The sequence below is a fragment of the Seriola aureovittata genome, chromosome 15 (assembly GCF_021018895.1).
Source record: "Seriola aureovittata isolate HTS-2021-v1 ecotype China chromosome 15, ASM2101889v1, whole genome shotgun sequence".
Lineage (NCBI taxonomy): Eukaryota > Metazoa > Chordata > Actinopteri > Carangiformes > Carangidae > Seriola > Seriola aureovittata.
In genome coordinates, this window is record NC_079378.1 from 14,860,590 (window position 1) to 14,885,440 (window position 24,851).

A 24,851-nucleotide genomic window follows, 5' to 3' on the forward strand; every position below is an offset into this window, starting at 1 on the left:
CAGGAATTTACAGATTAGTGATTAAGTTAGTGTTCTTGGTATCTGAACAGTAACTTTTATGACATAATACTCCCCTTTAGAGAAAACTCTTAACACACAAGACAACAAAGATGTTTTTAATGTGAGAAACTGCAAGGACAGAGAAACACAAATAAGCCAAATGTGGCATTATTCCCTCAGGTGCTTGACTTCCCCTCACATTTATGTAAATGTCAAAAGATTTCCACTCATGCCTAAAAGGCTAAAAAGCTGTAAAAATGCTGTGAGTGGTTAGACATTGACCTGTGGTGTGTTTCACTGGAGGATGAATTTGCAAGATTTTTATTTTGGCAAAAAAATTGAAAAATTAAAGCATTCCTTCCTGTAAGTCATAGGTTAACCTTTATAACCCTGTAAGCTCTGCCAGTCACTTTCACAATGCTCAAGCTTTCCTATCGCCATAATGGAGCTGTGGGGAGCTGCGCCAGCAGTCTTGGACTCAGCGTATTCATATTACTCACACAGAGCAGAGATTTGGCAGAGATGATCATTTATGGGGATACAGTGTCTCTCTATTTTGAACAAAGCTGACAAAGCCAGGCTGCTAACGGTGATGGAAAAATCCAAAGATCTAACTTCATGTCTGGAAAATTGTACTTGTTCTTTGGATAAATTAATTATACATGTTTACTTGAATAGAAAATCAGTTTGTCATCATGACTAATCCATCCATAAAGCTCAGGCACATCCCAGCACACAGTGCACCTGGACGGTCTACCACAAGTTGTAATATGGATTTTCATGCCTCTTTAGTACAGAAATCTCATCAAGCACATTAACCCAGATAAATTGCCAAAAATCTGCTAGAAGAAAAACAGAGGCATGTATGAGAATGGATGAATCAGCATTATCTCCAGATTTCAGGATTTGAATTTCGAGCTAACCTATAAAATAAATATGTGGGCCCAAAATGAGCCACATTCATTTACAGTTACAGGTGCAGCCATGTTCACTGAAATCATGCAGATGAATCAGAGACAATTTTATGACGATTTATGAAAGGAAACGAACCTGGATGGTATCCACTACTGTAACCGGTCTGAAAGGGCATGATGTGAACTAAGGCTGTCACCATATCAGATTTTCACGACACAATTACAAAGAATTCACAGTAATGATATTATTGCACTATTGAAGATTTGTTTTATTTATGTTTTCCTTAGTTGACTGTGTGTTTTGTCTCTTTTTTGGCAAATGCATTAGACTCAAATACGAGTGTAGTGAGGTGGTGAGAGTATCTGTAATCACCTGTAGTGAAAAGGCAACCAGGTGAACTGATAAACAAAAGATCTGCCATCACGATATCAATCTTTCATTTTTTTTAATTAGGAGATAAGGAAAGGCCTGTGATCCAAGAATGTCTTTGAAACATGCACAGGAATTCAGGACCAACTAATGCATATCTGCAACCAGTGGACACAAAATATTTCAGTTGACCTCAGGAGGTCTTATGGAGGACACAGACATGTTACAAACAGACAATGCAGTTACCTCAGAGCGGGTGTTAAAAGGGTGAACTGGGCCATCAACGATAAAACCCAGCACAAGGAACAAAGTAGACATTTGCCCCGGGGAAGTTAAGACCCTTTAATAATAATAACAACTTTACCTAGACTGCATTATGTGGTTGATGATTCAATACTATATGCAGCAGGTAGAAGTAGGATGTTGTTTAATGGTGGGCGGGATATCATTATGTGATATTAAGCAAGCAGGAGACAGAGCTCAGTCAGGACTTGGACTTGACTGCCTCAAGGTAATTGTAGAGAATCAATAGAAAGTTAAACCCTGTTTCATGATAAACGCCGGCATGCGTGGAGTGTAGTCAAATATATAAGGTTCAAGGAGCAATATAATGCTCAGTTTATTGTAATAGGTCTCTTTTGCTTTATGTAAGTTTTTTTTTTCTATCGCTACATCGCTGAGGTTTGCATTAACAGCAGTTTAATTACCAGTCTAGAAGAAACGTTAATTCCTTTACTTACAAAAGAGCTGTCTCCAGTGGTAACTCCTCTACTTCTATTTCTATCACCTCTTTTCTTCCCCTGAAGTTAGCATGCTAACCAGCTACCCCCGGCCCCGACCTATCTCGTCCTGTAATACTACTTTAGTTAGTGAGTCACTGTAACATCCAGTCTGCCCTCAGTTCAGCATGAGAGGATGGGGAAGTAGTCCGAGCGTATTCTAACCTCTTGCCTTGTAAACGCAACGATGCCTGAACCTCTTGGCAAGCGGCCATCACTATCACCACCACCACCCACAAGAGGCCACGATCGGTGGCAGAGAAAACTCACGTGTTGCACCTTTAATGGTAACAACTCTTTATCAGAAATAGTTAAATTGATGTGAAATATACCATATATATATATATATATATATATATATATATATATATATATATACACACACACATATATATACACACACATATATATATATATATATATATATATATACACACACACACATATATATACACACACATATATATATATATATATATATATCCTTTCATCTGTTTACATTAAGTCTGCAAAGTCAGTTGCATCTAAGGGATTTAAGACAACAAGGGTATGAAGCAGTCTGTTTACACAACTAACATGTACATAAGAGCAATGCTTGTTCAAACTTCGATCTGTTGAATCTGTCGGTCTCAAAATGAGTAACATCTCATAAAATGCACACAGGCAAAGAGGCAAGGCAAAGAGGTCGTGTTAAATTTAAGATGCTATATTGCCATACTGTACTTTGGTAACATTTCAATTCAAGTCCAGCCATTTATCATTTATAATCAGTATATGAATACGTAATAAATGGTTTGTAACAGGCTATAATGTAGCTGTAAGCAAACATAAGGACATCATTAAGTGTTTATCAATATACACGATTTGTTAACAATTCCAACCTCTCCCTTCACCAATATGAGGTCATACTTTATTATATCATTACAACTGTGTGCTACTTTATTGTCATTCATTATTTGTTTCTACAGCTGCTCCTTATATAGAAGTTACATTCGTTACAAATATAATTATACAAATACTTATATCTGCTTCATTATATACGTTATAGTTTATTATACCTTGTATTAAATGTCTGTATATTGATTATACATTACAAATGGTTCAGAGCACAAGTCTCTTGAGGACATATCTGCCTGATCCAAGCTTCTCCAGTCCAGACCATTTACTTTATATGGTTCGGACTCAGAAGTGTCTCACAAGTCTATTTCGGGTAGGTCACCATGTTATGAACAGCAATATGTTTTCTTGAGCCTCGGTCCCGGGGCACGAGATTAAGTCTGAACCTCTATCCTGGATTATCCTTGTGGCCTTTGGGACACAGTCATAATCATGAATGACTCCACCTGATATGAAGGTCAAAGGCAATAGGGATTGGATTGAGCACTTCTCATACTACTTTTGTCATACTTTATAGTACAACAGAGTAAATTCCCAGTTTTCCACACTGTACACATACACGTGTTGTACATACAGCTCTACACAAACGTTCCCAAAAATAACATCAATTAAACAATTAAATTACTTTTAAAAGTTTTCTCATATTTATAATTGAGTGTAGAAATCTCACTCACAGTTTGCTTCATCTGACATCTATACTCTGCATTCAGATTCACATAAAGCCTCTATGTCCTACAGTTAGAATCCTTTGATAATTACAACTTCTGCTGGATAATTCAAACCTCAGCCAGCTCTTTTGAGGAAATGGAAAACCATTATAGCTTTGACACAAATAAAATTAAGGCTAGATGCAGCGCTTGCTAACTGGCATATGAAATAGGAAAGGAAGACAGCTGTTGTCTGTGCAATGTTACTGTACCTTGCCTGCGCGCCTGGGGGCTACAGGCTCAAGTCTGCCTTTCTTCCATGGGAATTAAACAATTCAAAGGGAAACGTAGACTTACAAATTTATGGCCAAGGTGGGTTGCACTGTGCAGATAGCTGAACACTGCTGGCACTGTGGTTACATAAAGCCATGTCAGGTGGAACATCATGTGTTTGTCAAATGTGCGGGGTGCATATTGAATGTGGGCTCACATGGTTGGGGTGGGCGTGGGAGGACACAGAACATGTCATGATTAGAGAAGACGGAAGAACAGTTTCATTTGGCTAAAATCACTCGCCCATCTTACCTTTTGCATTTGTCACAATGGCTTTTTTTTTTTTTTCTTTTTTTAATGGGCTCAACAGTATTCAAGTGAAATGTGAAAATGTAAATGAACAGTAACGGTTTTTGCTTTAAATTGGCACTCGTTCAAAATATATACATAGTTATACAGATACACTAATATGCACATTTGCAGGCACATACAGAGACACACACAAACACACACAAGCTGGTAATGAATATACCAAAACCATCATCTATAACTGCAGAGGTTAACCAATAATTACGCTCTCCATATGTTTACAGGAAGACGCGCTGAAAATTGAACATGGAACATCATTATATATCTCAGTGACTTCAGTGGTGAAAAAATGACCTAGAGGTAATTAGCACAGATGTCTGTATAGCATACTTGGTAAATTGCTTTCTGCATATAATTATAAATGTACTGATGCACAAACCAAGTAAGGGATGTTCGTTTTTTAAGAAGCTTCTTCCACACTGTTTATTATGAGGTTATAGTTTTGAACGATAGTCTGACGGTCCAAAATCAGTTAAGCACTCCACTCCTCTTTCTTTTTAATGCTGGTTTCTGGGGGTATGCGCCTTCTGGAGTGGTACACAGATGTGGAAGAAGACAAAGGTGGGAGGGGTGGATTATTTGTGAGGCTTTTGTGCTGGTGATATAAACAAAGCAGCAGATTGTGGCATGGATGAGACCGGCTTTACCAGCTAATATCGATGGTTACAAACCCCTTGTCCTGCCCACTTATTTGTTTATGTTTTCACATTATTGTCAAATGTTTTCCATTTGATGATGGCTCAATGTGAAGCATGAGACCTGTTATTTCCTCTGAGTTGGACTGATGTATTGGTGTGACCTTTGATGTTGGCCAGCCATGCCATTTACCGTGATTGAGAGTCCTCCCTGAACACAACTAGATGAAAACTCAAAATGCTCCAATGACTTGTATTTTTCTTGAAAATGTAATTTATGTTGTCAATTGTTCAATAATAGCCTTGTAAATGCATGAATATATCCTTTGGTTCCCCCTGTAACTGCGCAGGTGGCAATCACGCTGTTTTAAAGCACTGGTTTAGTGCGGCCCTGTAATCTTAAGGCGTATTAATATTAGGTACAGTCACCTCGCACCGTGCAGAGTACGAATGCTCTCCCCCTCCACTCTGCTGCCGCCCGGCTTTCATTTTAGTAACGTTATTCCATACCTGAGTACCCCTGTATATCTACACACTCCCGTTACAGTAGGTGGCGGTATGCACCAAGTTGGCTCACGAAAGGCAAAGTTGAAGAAGAGTACGCTTGCCACAGTAGTTTTCACACCTGATGCGAACTGCGCCCGAGCGCACATGAACTGTAATCCAGATCAACTTTTCAAGTGGCCCTGTCCATGGATCAACAAACCGTGCAGTGAACGGTGTTGACATTAATCAAATGAACTGGACTGGGTCAAGTGTTCTCGGATCGGGGCCAAGGTCCTTGACGTGAAATGTGTGACTTTCACGGCCTTTTACAATTATAGGAATAAATGTCAGGAGGAAATAGAGAGTGAACACAGAGAATTTTTGAGGGTATAAAAATAAAAGATTTTAAATATTTACTGATGGCAGCTCCTGTCCAAACATTTGGTATTTAATACATATAGGCATATTGACTAAACCAATACTGATGCGTCACTGAAACCGACAAGGTCTGTAGCCTATTCAGTATCCGTCAAAAAGCCCAGACAAATATTGCTGTAAATACATTTATATCTGAAGCACTTGTGTTGGGAAGGTTTAGCCTCAGGCAGCCATTTGAAATTCTCTCTCAGATGATGTGATGTGCATCAGACTGTCTGCAGTTAGAGAAAATATAAAATTCAAAGTGAAATTCCAAGATGGTTTCCATAAGATGCTGGGAAAGTGTTTATATGATGTGGCCTTTGAATGCATAATTGGGGTTGAACAACTGTATACCAACATATAATCTCCCTCAGCGGGATTCTTTATCAAGCTTAATAAAGATCAACATGTTTTTTCTTTTTTCTTTTGCTTTCACAGCTGACAACAACAGTGGAAATAGCCACGAGGAGCATCAAGAAAAAAAAAAAAAAAAACCTCACTGTTAGTGATAAAACAGGTGAACAGGAAAAGTCAATTTTAAGAGATACTGAAGTGAAGAAAAAGTCAATACACTCAATACAAGTCATCCAGTCATAGGAAAAAGCTAAAAAAGGAAATGCTTTTTTTTCTTTTCTTTTCTTTTTTTTTTTTTATACTTGCCTCCACAAATGACCCTTTTATATGATGAAGATCCAATGTGTTGCACTGGAACAATAATAAAGACCAACATGTTGATTTGTAATTCTACAGTCCCAATGCTAAGTTTTTCACAGACTGAACTGCATTCTTTCCTTTCTGAAATGCAGCTAACGTTAGTAACTTTATTAGTAACATATGAATAGAAAGACAGAAGTGTAAGCTCGGGCAGCTCTCCTGTCCATCCACTATGTTGCCCTCCTGGTCACGTAGAGAGCAGCTTGACAACCTTGACAGTGCAGGATGTGCAGTATAGAGGACAAACTATTGATTTGCAAGTTAAATCAATAAACTACAGCAGCAAGCTGATTGTGTAAGTCTGTAACAATGACAGCAAGCAAATGGTGGAGGAAAGTGGCTTTCTGATATCAGGATAAGTAGATAACTGCTAGTAAGTGAGTGTTGTACATCTACTCCAGAGAGTATTTTATTTAGTGTCTTTACTTCCTGGATTCTGTAGGTCATCACCAATGATGAGAACGCTTATACTGTACAGTATATCTTCTTCCTGTAAACATGACTTTTTCTTCCTGTTATTATCATAACAGAGTGTAAGAGCGTAACGTCCTTTCCTCTTTTAAAACAATACTGCAAAACGGCACATTTCAATAATGATTACCACAAAGGCACAATTCATGCAGTTATTCTAAATGACTCTGCAGCAAATGAAGCTTAACTTGCCATGACCACCAGACCAATAAGCTGAATGTTAATCTCTTGCCATTATAAGTGTGAAAAGCTTCTGGTAAAAGTTGGGGTCTATTATTTTGGACATAGAGGGCTCTTTACAGTGGAAGCAGCAGTCAGACAAGAGGTTTTGAAATGTGGTGCTATCAATGTGCCATGTGCAATTAGTGTGCAATCCCTCCCTCCAGTTAGTAATACAGTCATCACCATGTATTCAAATGCATTTATTAAATAGTAAATTTCAGTGTTTGAAGATGTAAGGCCAAGAAATGGAGACATGTTTCTCTTCACGTTCCTTCTTTTTGAGTGTAAGATAATTTTAAGGAATAAACAGAGAGTAACAGTGTCACCCAAACTGTGAAAATTATGGTTGCTGGAATAGAAAAGCCTTATTTTCGACAAGGACTATTTTAGCAGTGTTTTAAAAGCTTTACCCAATGACTACAAATCATTTGGCATCACTGTTTTCTGTATTTTCCAAAGAGTCTTCTACCTTTGAGGCAGCAAATGGTTTCAATTCATTTGCATATAGTATGAAAATGAGCAATCAATCACAGTAAATATCATCTGTCCTCTGACTGTTGTCTCAGTTGTGTCACTTTTGTGTGGTTGTGTAGTTGTAAGAGCAGATTGATGTTGAAGGTTTGCAGCTTGTTTAAGCAAAAACAATCAAAACACGTTAAGCCAACAGATGACTACAGATTTTTTTTGTGAAATACCAGATACTGTCACTTCTTTGGAGCTCTAAAATCCTTCAAAGGAAGTATCCAAGAGGAAACAAATCTACTCTTTGTAAGAAAGGTCACAAGTTGAGATTTCATTATTATTATTATTATTATTATTAATAATATTATTATTATTATTAATTTTATGGCTCCACAAGCCAGAAGGGTTGGGAATCACTGAGTTAAAATAGCTAAAAAATGTATCACTCTGAAGATAAAAGCAAGGCTCTTTCTCTTTGTCTTTTCTTGAGCAGGTCAAATTTGGGGTTTTGCGTTTCCCTCAACAGACAGACTGGCCAACCAGTTACCACCAGGCCGCCCTGACGCCCACTGTTAGTGGCTCTGAAAGGCCACAATTTTAATGTAATCTGGAAAGACATCTGTCATGACGCATCGTTACATCCTTAAAACCAACACAACGAGTCTCACTGAATGTTCTATTTAAGGGAATTGATATTTTATAGATATTTTTCAATTGGTGATCGCTTACTCAATAGCGGGATCTGATCGTTATCATCCTTTACCTTGTGGTGACCAGTATTTGATTAAAAACGGTTAAAAACGAGTTAAAACAAGTCCACTTTCCCCACCATTCCACCCATTCAGGCGTAACACATCTGTACTTACGGTCACTGCAGAACGGCCCCCCGTAGGTGGTCATGGTGCAGTCACAGGAGAAGCCCTCCCACAGCTGCAGACACACTCCTTGGTGTTGGCAGGAGTCCTCTGTGCAGGTGGTGCTGGGACCTGCAGAGTGTTGACAGCAGATGTACCAGGTGCCTTCTCTCCATTTCATAATCATTAATCTTCACTATAATCATTAATCTTCACTACTATCCAAATGGAATAGTGAACGCAATGGTGACTAAAGATGTTAATGTTTTCAGAGAAAATATATATGCAATGAGATTTTATCACTTTTATACATATTATATGTATATGTATGTATATATATTTTAGTCTCACAATAAGTCAGATTGGCTGATTCACTGCCAATGCTGTCACTGTAAATAAGAACTTGTCATAATAGTATTGACTAGTAAAATAAAGGTTAAATAAATACACACAAATTAACACTCTCAAAAGCAATAAGAATATTCTATTCATTTTGGAGACCCGACTCTGGGGCCACAATCATTTCCTAATAATCACCGATCATCTCCTCACCGATAAGTCACACCGCCGTAAAAATGACTTTGCTCGTTCATGTTAAAAAGGGGAAGACGCCTTTTGATTTGGGAGACTCCATGACCTTTACCAAAGTGTCACCCTCAGGCTAAACTTTGGGTACACTTATGTAACAATTCTGTCATAATCAGTGCAATGTTTCTTGTTAAAGTAATGGCTACCTGGGGAGATGATTAAGCTTTGGCAGAACGCTGTGCACTATTGAGATTTTTCTTGTTTGATTAGAACTCAACAAAAGCAGCTGGATTTCTTGACTGCAGAGTCATATTATTACATGTTCATGTGTATAATCAGAACTAATAAAACCACAAATTGTGTTCAGTGGCCAATCGTGTTAGAGTATTAAAAAAAAAGCTGTTTAATAGCATAACGAATATGGTGTAATTAGTTTTTAGTGAGCAGCGACTCTTCATCTCTAACCTGACAGTAGGAAATCTGACTGTAGGAATGATACGCAGGTGTTTCATATTTCCTCACCTCCACAGCCGCGCTCCACGTCTCCCACCTTGTAGAGGGCATCTGCCAGCAGGTCAGGGAGTCTTCCATTCAAGTCCACAGATGCTAGACAGCCCTTGTATCCTTCCCGGGATGCTATTAATCTGGGCAGGCTGCTGTACATGCTCTTCCCTAGACCACCAATGTACAGCTCCCCTGTAAGGAACAGGAGTTGGTTTAGAAAAAATAATTTCCCCATCAAGAGTTCATGTTGGTGCATGTTCTAAATGAATACAGTCAATATTACACAAATATGAGCATTTACCCTCAGTGGCCACTTTATTACTTTATAGTCATAGAAGTGTTATTTTAATGATGTGTTTTAGCACTGACGTCTTTGTTAATGGTGGTGTTGTAGCAGACTGCGTTACATTAAGAGGTGTTTCCACTATTCTGTACTCCTCATCAGTGTTGGGGAGTAACTAGTCACTCGTAACAGAATTACATAATCAAATTACAAAACAAATGTAATTGTAATCTGTTACAGCTACTGAGAAAAAACAAAAATAGGAAAGCAAATCTCAACAACACAGCAAGTAGTCACTGTCACTTCTGGTAAGATACTTTTGATTGAGCAGATCAGATACCTTTTAAATCCAGGTTGCGGGCTCCATTGGTGTGTTGGGTGACAGTGCGGGAATCAATCTTAAGGATGTGCATATTGTTGTTGTCGCGGGAGATCACCACGTTGTGCCACTGGTTGTCATTGAGGGGTTTGTCAGAGTTTCCCTTCATTAGTGACGGCCCGTTTCCCAAGTCAAAAACATAATGAATGTACCTGCGGGACAGGACGACGCAGATGAACACGCTCAGTATTTATTTTTTTACTTAGTATTGACTTTCCACATGAGATATTTACAAAGTGGAATCACAAGGTTTAGGTGATTAAATAATTCAAACCCATTGTGTGAAGATGTGTGGGGTTGTCATGTGTTTACAGTATCTTTCAAATGATTCTGATGACATGCATGGTGGTGCAGCTGTGCACTGGTGTCTGCCAGTCTTGTTTCATGATATTACCACGGAGACAGTACAAAGTCAGAGATTTTCAAGTGCTTTGTTGTTGTTCAAATAAATAAACAGTGAATCAGTGTAAATACCCACGGTAAGGCTTTAGGCATAGCACCACGATATTAAATTTGATCAGCAGACACTGAGCGTGCACTGTCAAAAACTAAATCGTCTCTGAATCAAAGTTAAGCAACATCCATGACAAAGCTGCTACACTTCACAGATAATACTGAGCAGCCAGAAAACTCTGACAGGAGTGTTGGAAGCCATTTTTTTCGTCTGTGTTGTCTGTGAGAGCTTGAGCTGCAGGCTCCGGAGCCGAACAAGGCCTGCTGCTGCTGCTGCCTAATTACTGGTGGAGTGTCTGTGCAGGGTTTGACAGTGGGACGCTACGATTCTTGCTTTGCTTGCTCTGTTTTGACAAATTTTTTATGCTATTCTCTCTGTAAAATTTTTTGTTTTTACATGAATAAAACATTTGTGACTGAGTCAAGTTGCCAAATGTGCTTGAGTAGGTCTGAGTGTGAGAATGACACTCGTTCACTGGTAACAGCAGCTATTGTTTTTGCACTCGTGCTTCAACTCTCTGCTTCTCTCCCTTTAACAAAATAATTTATGATGAGCAAATGTTTTTAAAGCTATTTAGTGTCTCTCCTCAGCGCTTCAGGCTGATGGACTAAAGATGTGAATCATGATAAGGTAATTTTTAGTCAAAAAAATAAAAGCTCCTATTCATTCATTCTATAAATAGTTTGTTCTCTTTCCAAATAGCTTCCTCTCTCTTCCCGCAGCCCAGGCCTAAATACACAGTATGAACTAACACCCCAGCACTTACCCTTTTACCAGCTCCACCACGATGAAGTCACTACCATCCCCAGAGTTGTAAAGAATCAGGCCGTCGGTACTGGTGGTCTTGAACTGGAAAAAAAGGTGCATGGAGGCGTAGGCCTGTAAAGTAGAGAAGGCCAAGTAGCTGGCTTGAGTTATAAAAGTTACAGGATTGGCCACAATGTGCCTCATGCCAAATCGAGCATTGAGCTCGCAGTACGAGATGTCTCCGTTCTTGCACTGGTCCAGATACAGCATCCCATTGAAGGAGAGAGATTGCAAATGGCCGATGAAGTTGGAAGGCATCACAGAGATGAAACGCCGCTCTGTCATGATCCCCGTCTCAATGTTGTTGAACTCCAGGCGGGTGTGGGCGCCCGTCATCAGGCCTGCGGAGGAAAAACACACAGCTTGAATTGCAAATACCTCTCAATATCTGTCCCTTTGCCACTACAGCTCCTTCAGCCCTCATGTACCTTCCACGGTCACATTGTCCACAGAGAGTTGCAAGTTCTTCCCACGCCGCACCACCTTAACTGTATGCCACTCATTGTCATTCAGCTTCTCACCTACCAGGAGTATCTCTGGTCCCTTGCCTAAGAGAAAAAAAGCATCAAGTGATAATCATACCAAATCAGTTCAGTATACTTTTTCCACACGGAGCTCTCAACATGAGAAGCACTCTCTCCTCAGGGTGGATACATTCATTTGCTTTCAGATTCACTCACACAAACATACAGCGCTCGACGTTTACCTGCAGCCAATAATTTGCATTCACTAAATACACACTTAAAGGAGAAATGAGAGAAATAAATGACAGTAGTAGCTCCTGTTCTCAGAGACCAAATATGTAAAAATGAATTCTGGACTGAAATACCATGACGCATTCTGCTCTTTATAGTGGCATTTGATTGATGTCTGCTGAGGAATTATGTTAGGTATTATCTAAAGGCTCGGCTCAAACGCGCAGCTTTAAGTTTCAGCATTTCTGCACTATCCTCTGCCTTTTCGCTGGTTTCAAAATAGGTCACAGTGCAGAAGCTTGCCACTGCAGCACCGTCATCCCGAATCAGTGCCTATGCAACAGGCCGACACGGCAGTTCAAAGGAGTTCTGACATCGCTTGGGAAACTAATTGGCCATGCCTAAGCTGACTGCGCCTTTAGGGGTTTGTCTGTCTAATTGAGCTCAGGGTGCAGGAGAATTACAGGGGACGTACAGAGGGCAATAAATGGAAAACATCAACGGGTTTCCGAGCACATCACTGTTTCATCCTCGGGGAAATAATACTGCGACTGGAGACTTTGTCCAGGTCTGCATATCAAGTGTCTTTACAGGGCACCGCATGATACCCCCATCCACCTGCTGAATATCGACTATGCAACGCCAGACAGATCAATCCCATCAAATCCTGCTCCCTTTATATTTGATGGATTTACTTGGATAATGAGAAACAAGCCTCTTGCTGGTATCATGTCCAGAATAAAAAAAAAAAACCCCAAAAAACCTAATGTTTTCCTTTTAAATCTCCATCATAAAAACAGGCGCAGGCAAGGTTTGCTCTAATGAAAGAGGAGATCGTGGGATGCTGCAATAGTAGGGACTGTTAATCTTATCTGTACTTCGTAGAGGGGAGCTTCCCCGCTGTCTAATGTCAGCGTCTAAAAGCCAAACTTCCTAATAAGCTACCAACGTAGAAAAAGCTCTTGTGAGGAAAGTGACTCATTAAAAGGGAATTGCAGCATTTTTAACACATCAAACTCTGTTTACAGGTCCTGTGGAGAACTACGGCATATGAAAAGTTGTATAAAGTCTTGTGTGTGTGTGTGTGTGTGTGTGTGTGTGTGCGTGGGGGGGGGGGGGGGGGGGGGGGACTACAAGTCTGAAAATGAAAAAAGAAATTCAGAGGGTGAGGCATTAGAAAGAAGTGAGTCACTGAACCTCTGTAGACAGAGGCTCAAGGCTACATTAGCTGCTACTAGTAATAGTACCGCCAGCTGTTGAGTTGCATTGTGGGTAATGTGGGAAGAATGCGAGGAATTAATTGATTTTTGAGGCATTGATTTCAATCATTTAAAAAAACAACACCTACATTGTGAGTTCAACAATGTTATAACAATGCAGGGCTAAATTGTTGGGCTATTCTTTTAATTGAAACATTTAATTTGTACATTTAATAGTTGGACTAGTATTTAATTTAAAAGTGGGGGTCATCGTGTCTCTGGAGAGTAAATATAAATGAAACACATGAGGTAAAACTGGCTGCACCCACTGCACTGTGTTCATATTGGCATAGTGTTCTATCTCTAACACTGCAGTGGCTGGTAAAATGGTGGAATATAATATGTATTCACACAGACATCTGACTGTAAACCCTTTGAAATGTGGGCTCCATTCTAAGTACCTTTGCTTCACAAGCTCAGCTTCCAGAGGCTCAAGAGCGAGGCGCACATGTAAAGGGTCTATTTTCTCCAGCTTGATCCTCAGTTAAAATTGAATTTGATTAATATTTTCAAACAAGGATAACTTCAAAGGCATAGTGCGGTTACACAGGTCAGCATTATGGGTGAGCTGAGACTTTGAATGCAGGATGTGCGCGTTAATCAAAGCATGTTATGGTAATTCTGTAATTTTGCAGAACAAATGCCTCATTTCAGAAGTGTGCAGTGTACTATTATTCCCCCGATTCCAGAGAATTACTCAAGAGCACTGCAGCAACATTTGTTCTTACAGCTATTACCCTCCCACGGTGGATCCAGTTGTGGACGGCTTCCAAGCAACTGCTGCAGATGGGCTGTCTCTTTGAGTCCTTCAGAAAGCAGCTACACTCGCAGGAACACCTCACCTGAGAAATCTGAATTCTTGATCCTGTAATCAGGTTGTAGGCTAATCCTGAAATTCACAATGAGTCTGCGGTGCAAACCGCAATTCTCCCCAATGATAGCGCTCACTAAACGGTGATTGCCTAAATCATTTAGGCAGATAATTCTGCAATTTAAAATTTGGCTCCATTTTCTATCATCAACCATAAAATCCATTAACAAGCCATCCATCATCACATCTGCAGTCTTAAGCTCTTCAGAGGTCACTGGTGTAGCATATATACATAGTATAATTGATCAGGAGGATGATTAATTTTGACACAAAGACAAGTGCACATACTGTACACATCTTCTGTGCACAGTGCATGATGGTACAATGCCATCTTGTGGTAGAGAAGGCAATGTGTTGTGCAGATATCTGAGGAGATAAAGGACATACGGCCTTTCTCTAAATAAGCAATGTTCAATATATTTCTTGTTGTTGGTATTTGCATAATTATTTAGCTGAATATTTTACTTTCTAACGAGCGCGATGGACCATTTAAAAATGGCTGAAAATTGCTCTCCTGTGGTGGGTTACTGAAGTGGTTTACAGAGACAGTACTTGCACATCTCACCTCTCAACCGTCCACACACACACGAACGCGCACACACACACACACACACACACACACACACACACACACACACACACACACACACACACACACACACACACACACACACACAGTACTCACCTTAATCAGATTGAAACATTGAAATCCATTCGTTTACACTGCATTTAGATTGTACTCATTTGACTGACGCTTCAAGTGAAGCAGCTCGGGGTTCAGTGTCTTGCCCAAGGACACCTCGGCATGTGCACAGACCGAGCTGGGGATTGAACCACCAACGCTGCTGTCAGTGGACAACCCACTCTACCACCTGAGCCAGAGCCAGAGCCAACCCCCCTCACCCCATTCAGTATAACAGTTGCTTAGCCATGTGTCGCAAATCTGCTGTAACAGTTAAAGTGTCCCTTTTTGCTGTACGGCCTTTAAATCTGAACCTCAGATCAATAGATTAACATGAGACAAAATGACCGACTGTGGGATATTGATTTTTCCATTGCACACGTGTAATATCAAAATGTGTTTGAGAGTACATAAACTGATGTTCATCTCAGTTGATCATAAATAGATGTAATAACTAATATTCAGGCATCTCTATAAATCACTGAAAATGGAAAATGAACAGTTTTATTTTACAGAAGCCAGGAATTATTTATACAAGAAGGGTGGAAACAAGCTTTCAGCCAGCACTCAATTATTGTGATAACGTTTATAAGCATTCATAAGCCTCTTCTGTATTGGATGATCTGTATCAGAGAGACGTTCACCTCTCCAATGGCAATAGCTTTATCTATTTTTCGCTCCAGTCTGAACAGAAACTTAAATTGCCTGTCTCTCATTATCAGGTGAGAACAACAATCTACATCATAAATTCCAACTTCATCACGCTGCAACATAAAGTACCGCTCCATTTCACAAGAGTATAGGATATACCACAAAATCCGTTCTGTTAATACAGAGGACGATCTGCTTTTTAATCAATGGAATTATGTTCGCTCATGTGAAAATGGTGCTGTATCAAAAAGCAAGATAACAAGTGTTGATGTATGATGAGTAGCTCGAGTCAGACACTTTCTGTGGGCAAAGATTTCTAACGAAAAACTGACGTCTGATGATTTAATTTGCTTAAAGAGAATATATTATATCCCAGATTCCCTCTGAAAACAGGAAGAATTGGCTGCAACAGATTGTACTCTCTCACAAATGTTTCAACATTTAGGTCTCTTTGATGGCTGACAGCCTTGTCTCATGCTCATCTATTGATCCGATATCAGGCTAAACGTGAATAACAGCCCTGCCACCGCAGTGTGAGTAACAAAATCAACAGCCTTTTCTCTAAACTGAGACCGAGCACTGCTTCTCTCCATACTGATAATTGCCGATTGTACTTGAACTCTACCCAATTAACAAGCTATGTTAGTCACAGGCAAATTAATGATAGACTTATTGGCAGCACAACAGCAGACTACTGCATGACAAATTTTGCTACATTTGATTAGAACATTATTACATTACTATAATGGGCCAACGTCTAATTTAAACTGTTATTTCATGAACGCAGAGCAGAAGGATGCAATTCTGTTCAACCATACTGTTTGCCACAGTGGCGTCTCATTCTTATTCTTATCTTTGTAATGGTGCATATGAGCAGGATACCAGCATCAGTAAACAAGGAGAATTGTGGGGCAGAGTAAATGAATTATGCTCTGTTTCATGAGGGAATAGAGGAAGAGGCATATGATTATACCACAGTGCATGTACTCTAAATCATGTTACAGTAAATAATCATAGGAGACACTTACTGAGATTACAGTCTATCCTGATACAATCTGGTGAGAGAGAGAGTGAGATGGTGAGATTAAAAGAAAAAAAAAGAACAGCACAAAAGAGGAGAATATTTCACATCCTTCAAGGTACATTCTGCAGACAGTTCAGTGCTTTTCAGAGCCCACCATCCGGGGACAGCATTGAGAGTCTAAACCGCCACTTTCCTCCCTGTAGTGTACATAACATTAGAAAAAGGAACACTGAGTGAAAGGAAAACCTTAGCATGTGTCTGGCACTGCTGGAAGGACAATAGACCAGATCAAAGTTGGGATCAATAAGAGCTTTATTGACCATAAAAGTAGAGGTGCACCGGTATTATTTTTAGCATTGGTATCGGCTGCTAACATTTGGCACTGGCAATTTGACTGTTTCAGCTGCCACGACTGATTTTGTTTTATTGGTGTTTGCTTAGAGGGTGATTTAGCAAACATGCACCGCTGTGCTGGGGAAACTTGTCTGAAGCAAAATGAAAAATGAAACTTCTTCTAGATCTGAGCGTCGCTAATAATGAAAATTTTAACATTTGAAATAGAATAAAAAAAAATCTTAAAGCTTATCAACCAAAGCAGCACAATGATTTCACTGCAAGGAGCAGGTGTGAGTGACCACTGAACAATAGCACTTAAGGATTGGCAATTCCCAGAATTATGCACAATTTGCAATAAGTGACCAGTTTCCTGAAAGATCTTTTTTTGTTGATACAGATTGTCTCTTGCCATATTCTATTTATAAGTGTGTCATATTGCAATATTGTGTTTAGGATAGCCTCCATAGGTGATGCAGACATTATGTGATTGACTATTTTCACTGGAATCTACTGAAAACTTCATGACTGTTTAAGTTAATAAGTTGGATTGATTTGGAAATTTAAACCTCCTGCACCGATGAACCTCTACTCATAAGTCCAAACCTTGATATTCACTCTTAAACTCCAACTACTGTTAAATGAAATGATGCAGTCTCCTGCTGGTTCTGCAGGCCTGACAATAATATATTTTCCATGTTAAATACAGAGGAAAAGGGCGATTTGCACAACCTGCAGCCACAATGAACCTTACACCAGGAAAGAAATGACAACAGCACAAATGTGACGCACTGCTAACATTTTCTCATGTCTGCAACAGATAACATCTTTGAAATCCATCTGCAATATTCAAATGTTTGTTCTCAAAATGAATCGACACACTTATCACTTCCATGTTTTGAATAATGAAACCAATTTAGCCAACTGGACATGAATATATTGGTGTAAGTCATGTGGCTGAGGAGTGCTCTCAAGCTGTCAACCATCACAGAGCAGTGGATACAGACAGCCAGAGACCAGAGTGACTTTCTGATGCAGGTGTGTGTGTGTGTGTGTGTGTGTGAGCGTGTGTGTGTGTGTGTGTGTATGTGTGTGTGTGTGTGTGTGTGTGTGTGTGTGTGTGTGTGTGTGTGTGTCTGTGTGTGTGTCCATTCATCCCTGGCACCCTCTGCTCAGTGAAGCACCTCTAAACTGGACAGGCCAGTAAATGTGAGGGGAGGGAACTACAATGGTCACATTTACGGTATGAGCAGCCTGAGCGGTAATATCTCAGCATAATGACGGTTCTGGTCTCTGACTGCCTTCTCCTTGAACTGCAGACAAGCCATTGAAGGGCTGAAAGAGCCGAGACGGTCAGATGGGACCTGACCACTGGATGAACTGATAGAGAGAGAGAGAGAGAGAGAGAGAGAGAGAGAGGGAGGAAGAGATAGAGAGATAGAGAGAGAGAGAAGAGAGATAGAGAGAGGGGGCAGAATATACACACACCTACAGTTGCTTAAAAAGGAACTTCTTTCATGACATTTTTCTTCTTCAAAATGTTTTGAAGATTGATTTCAGATTTCAGATACATCATTCCTGATATCTTTCACTCAGTTGATGAGTTCTGTACAGTAACTTATGTTTTGCCGTGGGAACAGGTGATCATTGTCCTGCTGGTGTATAAAAATACGCACTTTGGGGCACACTGATAGCCAAATGGTTAAGGCGCATACCATATAACCATGGATGTCATACCCCCTGTCCTATCCACGTATACGGTGTCTGCCTCTGTACTGTCAGCTTTCCAAAAACAAAAAAATCGTCAAAACAAAGAAACAAAGTAAATCTATTTTTTTAATTTACCTTTTTCCATTCTACTTAGATTCAAACTGAAGAATAAAAACTGTGCTGTCAGGTGTCATACTGGTGGTCAAGTGGTTAAGATGCACAGGTTACCACATAAAGACAACGTGCATAGTAGGGTGGGGTAATTTGGCCAAAAATAAGATCATAATATTTTAAAATTTAAAACATAATTCTTTCGTATTGATCAACATGAATAATTTCTGATATATCCAGTACCATTAATGCGGAAGGGAATGCATTCAGCATGTTGTTTAAACCTTAATGCGTTTTGTTGAGTAACACTGAATATAAGCATAAACTGAGCTTCTCTAAAATCCTTTTAATTTGAAGTTCAAGAGGTGTATCCAGTTTGGATTGATTGGTTCGAAATCATCAATCTTTTATTTTTCAAATGCTCCCCGCAGCTGGCATGGTATATAACATTTACGGCTCAGAAAGGCAACGCCAACGACGCTTTAAATGTTATACTACACATATTGTCTATCACACACTGGTACAACTGAGGATTGACTCAGTGCAGGACAGATACATTTATCCTAAATTAATTTTTGAATTGTTTTTGTGATAATTATTGTGCTTTCTTGTCGCCCAGCGCCAGTCCATAGTAAACCTTGAAAACTGGAAGGCAACCAGTGGAGACTCCAGAAAGTTACTATGTGTGGCCAAGAAATGATCTGACAAATTCTTCTAACTCTTTGCCAGAAAGCGAATAAGTGTATTCCCTGAAGGTCGAACTATTTCTTTAAATCCAATCCATAAATGAGCAACTTTTAAACTCCAACTGATACTTCTGTAAAGTCCAACTGATATGATGAATGAAGCAATTAGTGTAAATAAAAGTTCAAATTGGTCATATTCTTTTTAAGTACACAATTTTCTGTATTTAATATTAGGTTGGATTTGAAATGAAACTACATGTTCTCATCAGGAAATAACACATACAAAAATTAGTGCAAGGTCGGGGCAGAATATGACAATAAAGAGGAAAAAATTTTGCTGGTTTTTCATTTGATATAAACAAACCAAACTGTAGCTCATTATTTAATTCAGTAATTTCCAGTTACATAGATCTAAATGGGATAAATTTGACACAAACCACCGTATGTCTGCAAAAAAAAAAAAATTACAGCTACATGCACAAGGACCAAGGCTTGTGCTTATTATTTTTTAAGCAACTGTAGTTGTTGTATATGAAGATGGGTATGGGGGAGTCTGAGACTAACTAATATCATGAGAACTCGGGCTGGGTGACGTGTCCTGAAAGGTCAAGTGGCATTATCTGCTCGCATTCGCTGCAGCAGCATTACCCAGGTTCACAGTGAGTTTCACTCTGCCTCCGTCCAGCTCCAAACGAAGGGTATCCGCTGACTGCTGAGAGGTGGTGGCCATCAACAACCCAAAGGCCCTCTGGGACATGAAGCGCAGGGACACATCCTCGGCCTCTGTGTGTAGCGTCCTTGGCAGCACCACCTTGAGATACATGCTGCCGTCATAGCTCACCATGGTGGCTTCTGTGGATTTCAGTGGACATGAAACATTAGCAGACAATGAACCCCGGATGAAATCACAACACTAAATTAAAAACACAAAGCGTGCATTTATAGGATGAAACCTGGATTCTGTTTGAGCTTAATTCAGGTACACCATGATATAATTTTAGATTGCAGTTTTCATCAGTCGCACCAGATGGCAGAAACAGCCTGGAGCATACGAAGAGTGTGGTGAGATTGCAGCGGTAATCAAATTTCTGAAGGATTTATACCCATCATGGGGCAATACAAGAGGGATTTTCATATATCCCTCATACTATTAGTTGCCAATGGATCTGCGTAATTTGGCCTCTCTGTGAGAAAACCATCTGCATGGTAAATGCAGAGTGATTCAGGCCGAATCACACTGCCGAAGCAGCGCAGCATTCCTAATGACACACACATAGCACTGGCAACCTCATGATACTGACACTTCATTAATGAATCACTATCCTGTGGGAAAATCCTGTAATTTACTTTTGAATGGCTTAAATGAAAAACAACAGAATTTTCTGTTGTCCAGTCGCTGTCACCTAGACTGCTTTGTGGACGTGGCAGGTTGTTTTGAGCTGCTTCTCATTTGAATCGATATTATACAGTATGTAGATGATCACATCGCAATTGCAAATGAAATCATTATTGTTTGGAGGGTTGAGCATTAAGGCATGATAATGAATTTTCTTTGTATCAAATTTTTCTTTTTTTTTTTCCCCATCTGTGCAGGCCCTTTAAAGCTACTATAGAGCTGAGTTGATAAATAAAATACCGGCCAAAGTGTGTTAAAAGCGTTGAAACAGCAATTTAAAATCACTTATCTTCCCCATCCACCATCATCCCTCTCAGAAACTCTTACCCTTCTCACAGCTCCGACCCAGGTAGCCAGTACCGTTGCAGTCACAAATGTGGCGGTTCCAGCCTTCTCTGCAGTGTCCGCCGTTGGCACATGTGTCTCTGGCACACCTGACGTGAGTCTCTCTGGTGCAGAAGCTGCTCACACCTGTGGCGCCCTGATCCTCCGTCAGCCTCCACAGGTTACGGCTCTGCCCGTCAATGAAGAGATCCCTCACACAGCCCACGTAGCCAAGGCCGAGGGACGCTGTCCATACCTCAGGGGGGAGCATGAGGGCTTGGCGATCCTCAGGTAAACCTCCAAGATACATGTCCCCATCTAGGTCAAGGATCTCACTGCCTTCATTAGCAGAGAAGGGGATGCTCTGGCTGTTCACAGAGATAAAGCCTGTAGGGCAGGCACTAACAGTGAGTCAACTTGGACTTGTACAATGTTTTTGTTGCAGAAAATGAAGACAGGTGCGTGTGGGTTGTGCTAAGTGAAAAGTGAGAACGAACTGTGAGATTGAGAAAAAGTGAAGAATTATAAACGACAAATCTGCATTGTCATATTATCCTGCTTGGGAAGGAATTTTATTTATAGAAAAGTGAAGGAAGGAGTAGAAGGAACTGTGTGTATTTTTTTGGCTGCTAATAAGGCAGACATTTGGATTGTACTAATAAGGCAGACATTTCCTAATTTGAAGTGGATGACTGTATAATTGGCCACTTGTGAAATAGGTTAACACAGATTTCAAAATGTCATACATATATTATAGCAACTAAATTATTGTTGTAATTAAAACCTAATATCCATGCATGTTGCGCTGCTGTGAATAAAAAATGGCAAAAATGTGCTGATGTGACTGTATCCATGCTGGCATATGGCAATTTCACAGCTTGGAACCTTTTCTACTCCACAGCTAAAACTGGAGAAACAGAGTAACAGAAGCAGAAGGTAGCACCCCCCCCCCCCCCCCCCCCGCTTTAACAAACACACAACATTATCTTACCGTTGCGTCCTTTCCTCTGGAAGTCCACATGGCACCACTCGCCATCATTGAGCCTCGTGTTACTCGCTTTCATCTTGATGCTGCCGGAGCCCATATCCATGACCAGGTAGAGAAATCCATCCAGCAGCTCTATGGCGAAGAAGTCGGCCCTGGGTTTCCTGTCGGGCTGCGTTCCCTGCAGGCTGCCATGACTGAACAGCAACAGGCCGCTGGGCTCTGTGGTGCGGAAGTCAAAAGATATGGCGCCTGTCTTCTTTGTGTTCCACCGGGGCAATGTCAAGTAGGCAGATGGCGTGTCGAAGGTGACCGGCTCCAGGGCTTCCACATTCTCGCAGCTGAATATCAGGTCACCATGGATACTGATCTTAGGGTCTCGCTGTTCAGCCAGCCGTGACAGCTCCAGTCTAAACTCATTGTTCTTGTAGACCACCTAATAAATGAGAGAGATGTCATGGTGAGGTGTCAGCTGGAGAGAGAGCAATAGATTCAGTGCAAAGGTTGAATATTACTCATTAATATATACTAGAATCGATATGACACAGCAACACTCACAAGGACATGCAGCAGAAAGCGCAGTGAATCATCCTTGAACCCAGAGCTCGGATAGAAAATGTCCTGATGGTTTCATTTCCAGCCTTGTGTCAAATAAACTGGCGCCTTTAATTATACGGATGTAGAAGCGCTTGATGCATTAATAAAAAAGAAATCAGCCACATTTTATCTCACTGAGATTGTTCCTGTCTCATACTGTGTATCCATACAGAGAACTATTTTACTGGTACTCAAATTCAAAAGCTGACTGTTTAAAGTTTAAGTGAGACCAGACATTCTTCTTCCCAGAACTGAGAATCTGCCTGGTTTTCTGAATCTGGACGTTTTAAGGTTTACCGCACAATTTATTCATTAACTACACAACTGTCGTGAGAAAACAAGAAGGAAGCAAGAGCTGAAAAGCTGATGAAATTCAGAAGTGCATTTAGATTTAGATGCAAATGCAAACATTTACATTTTAAACATTTAGCTGAATCACTTAGCGCACAATGAGTCCGACAATAGGATAATCTTAAATTCAGAGCAGAGGAATCACAGACAGATCACCCACACAATGACAAACAGTTATCTGTGTTTGTACTAAGTAAACTGAAAGAGGTCCAAGCAGAGGAAGTGGGTGGGAGAGGTGGACTCTATCCTTTACAAGCATAACACACACTTTATTATTAAAAGAGGTAAATTTGGTAAATGAAGAGGGCATAAACTTTCATTTTCAGGTGCTCATTTTCATTTCAGAGCTCATGTTGCAGAGGCAACTACACAGTGGTGAAGAAAAAAAAGCAGCAGTGAATGTACAGATCTCCCTCAGCGTATCTGGCTATTGATTTCATATTTTAGATCAATCACAGGAAACAGAGTGAAATACAAACCCCTTTTTTAAAGATATGTACTTACAATAAAAGATACACAATACCTTACTTAAACTGAGAGCATATGTCAATAGAATGCCTGTGTGGGCTTCTCTGTGCTGTTGTTGTATTATTTTCTACTTTGATTCTGGGTTCATCAATATGCACAGCGGGAGACGACAACCCTTGTCTCATTTTCTATCAGTGGTAAGTCACCCCGAGCCCATTGTTATCTGCCACATCACTCCGCGACCAGTCGCTGCCCGAGGTGACACACCACACTGCACAGAGGACTAACAGCGGAGCTGAGAGGCAATTTGAGCCAATATCACACTTCACACTGCCTCAGTGTGACTAATTAAGCAGCGAAATCAGATGGTGAAACTGACCATCGAGAAATGAGTGTAACAGGCAATTTTTAAATGGGGGGAGAGTCACTTAAACAAAGTGGGAACAGTGCATTAGCAATTATGTACATTGTTTACAACAAGGAACACCACGTCTAAAAAAAAAAAAGAAAAAAAAAGAAATGCATAGATAGCTACAAGCTGTGACCTCTGCAAGGCTATTATATAAGCCAGAGGACAATACAGGAAGTGGAATCCTATTTCACCAATTCAGTTCTCTATTTTATGTGACAAGGATTACAGAATATCCCAAAACACAAGAATAAAGCTCCTCCAATGTCAGTTGACAAAGTCCTCATATCTTTTATGCCCAAGTAGTGAAGAATAACAGCAGTGAGAGAATGAAGATCTTCTCTGCTGCTAACAGCTGTGTGAACACATTCTTCATAACCAAATTGGGCACGATCTTTGAAGCATTAAAGTAAAGGAACCTAATGATGTGGTATGGAATATCATGCGGCCACACATACTGCAGACCAATAAACTTGTGACTTCAAAGACAACTTCATCTCTACCTGCTCGTTGTTGTAGTTGCGGCGTTCGTCTGAAAGTGGCCATTATTTTTTGTGTACCTGATGAACCTGATGGCCTCTACCCAGCAGCACTCACATCTATTATCATGTAATGTCTGGAGAGATTAGTCATGGCCCAAGCTCCCTACATTCAATAAAATAAGGCAGATATCCCCCTGAATAGATCCACTGCTCATACAATAAATATTTTAGGCACTTCTCACTTTTCTTTCCCAAAAGTAATATGTGTGTGTGAGAGTTTTGCTCCTCTAGGTCATCACCAAATTCAGAGCTCTGGGCTTGGACTGACCTGTCTTTGAACCCGGCTTCT

General features: G+C 40.2%; 1 protein-coding gene across 3 annotated transcripts in view; it reads right to left on the bottom strand.

The window, feature by feature from the left end:
• Positions 1-24,851, bottom strand: part of nrxn2a (neurexin 2a) — a 110,867-nt gene that overhangs the window by 43,881 nt on the left and 42,135 nt on the right. For all 3 annotated transcript variants that reach the window (XM_056397255.1, XM_056397256.1, XM_056397257.1), the window contains 9 exons: positions 22,202-22,631; positions 21,214-21,597; positions 20,139-20,342; positions 16,655-16,681; positions 11,897-12,016; positions 11,428-11,809; positions 10,169-10,359; positions 9,564-9,737; positions 8,526-8,645 (listed from right to left, as the gene is read on the bottom strand). In XM_056397255.1, coding sequence (XP_056253230.1) covers positions 8,526-8,645; positions 9,564-9,737; positions 10,169-10,359; positions 11,428-11,809; positions 11,897-12,016; positions 16,655-16,681; positions 20,139-20,342; positions 21,214-21,597; positions 22,202-22,631 — 2,032 coding nt within the window. The remainder of the gene's footprint in view (positions 1-8,525; positions 8,646-9,563; positions 9,738-10,168; positions 10,360-11,427; positions 11,810-11,896; positions 12,017-16,654; positions 16,682-20,138; positions 20,343-21,213; positions 21,598-22,201; positions 22,632-24,851) is intronic.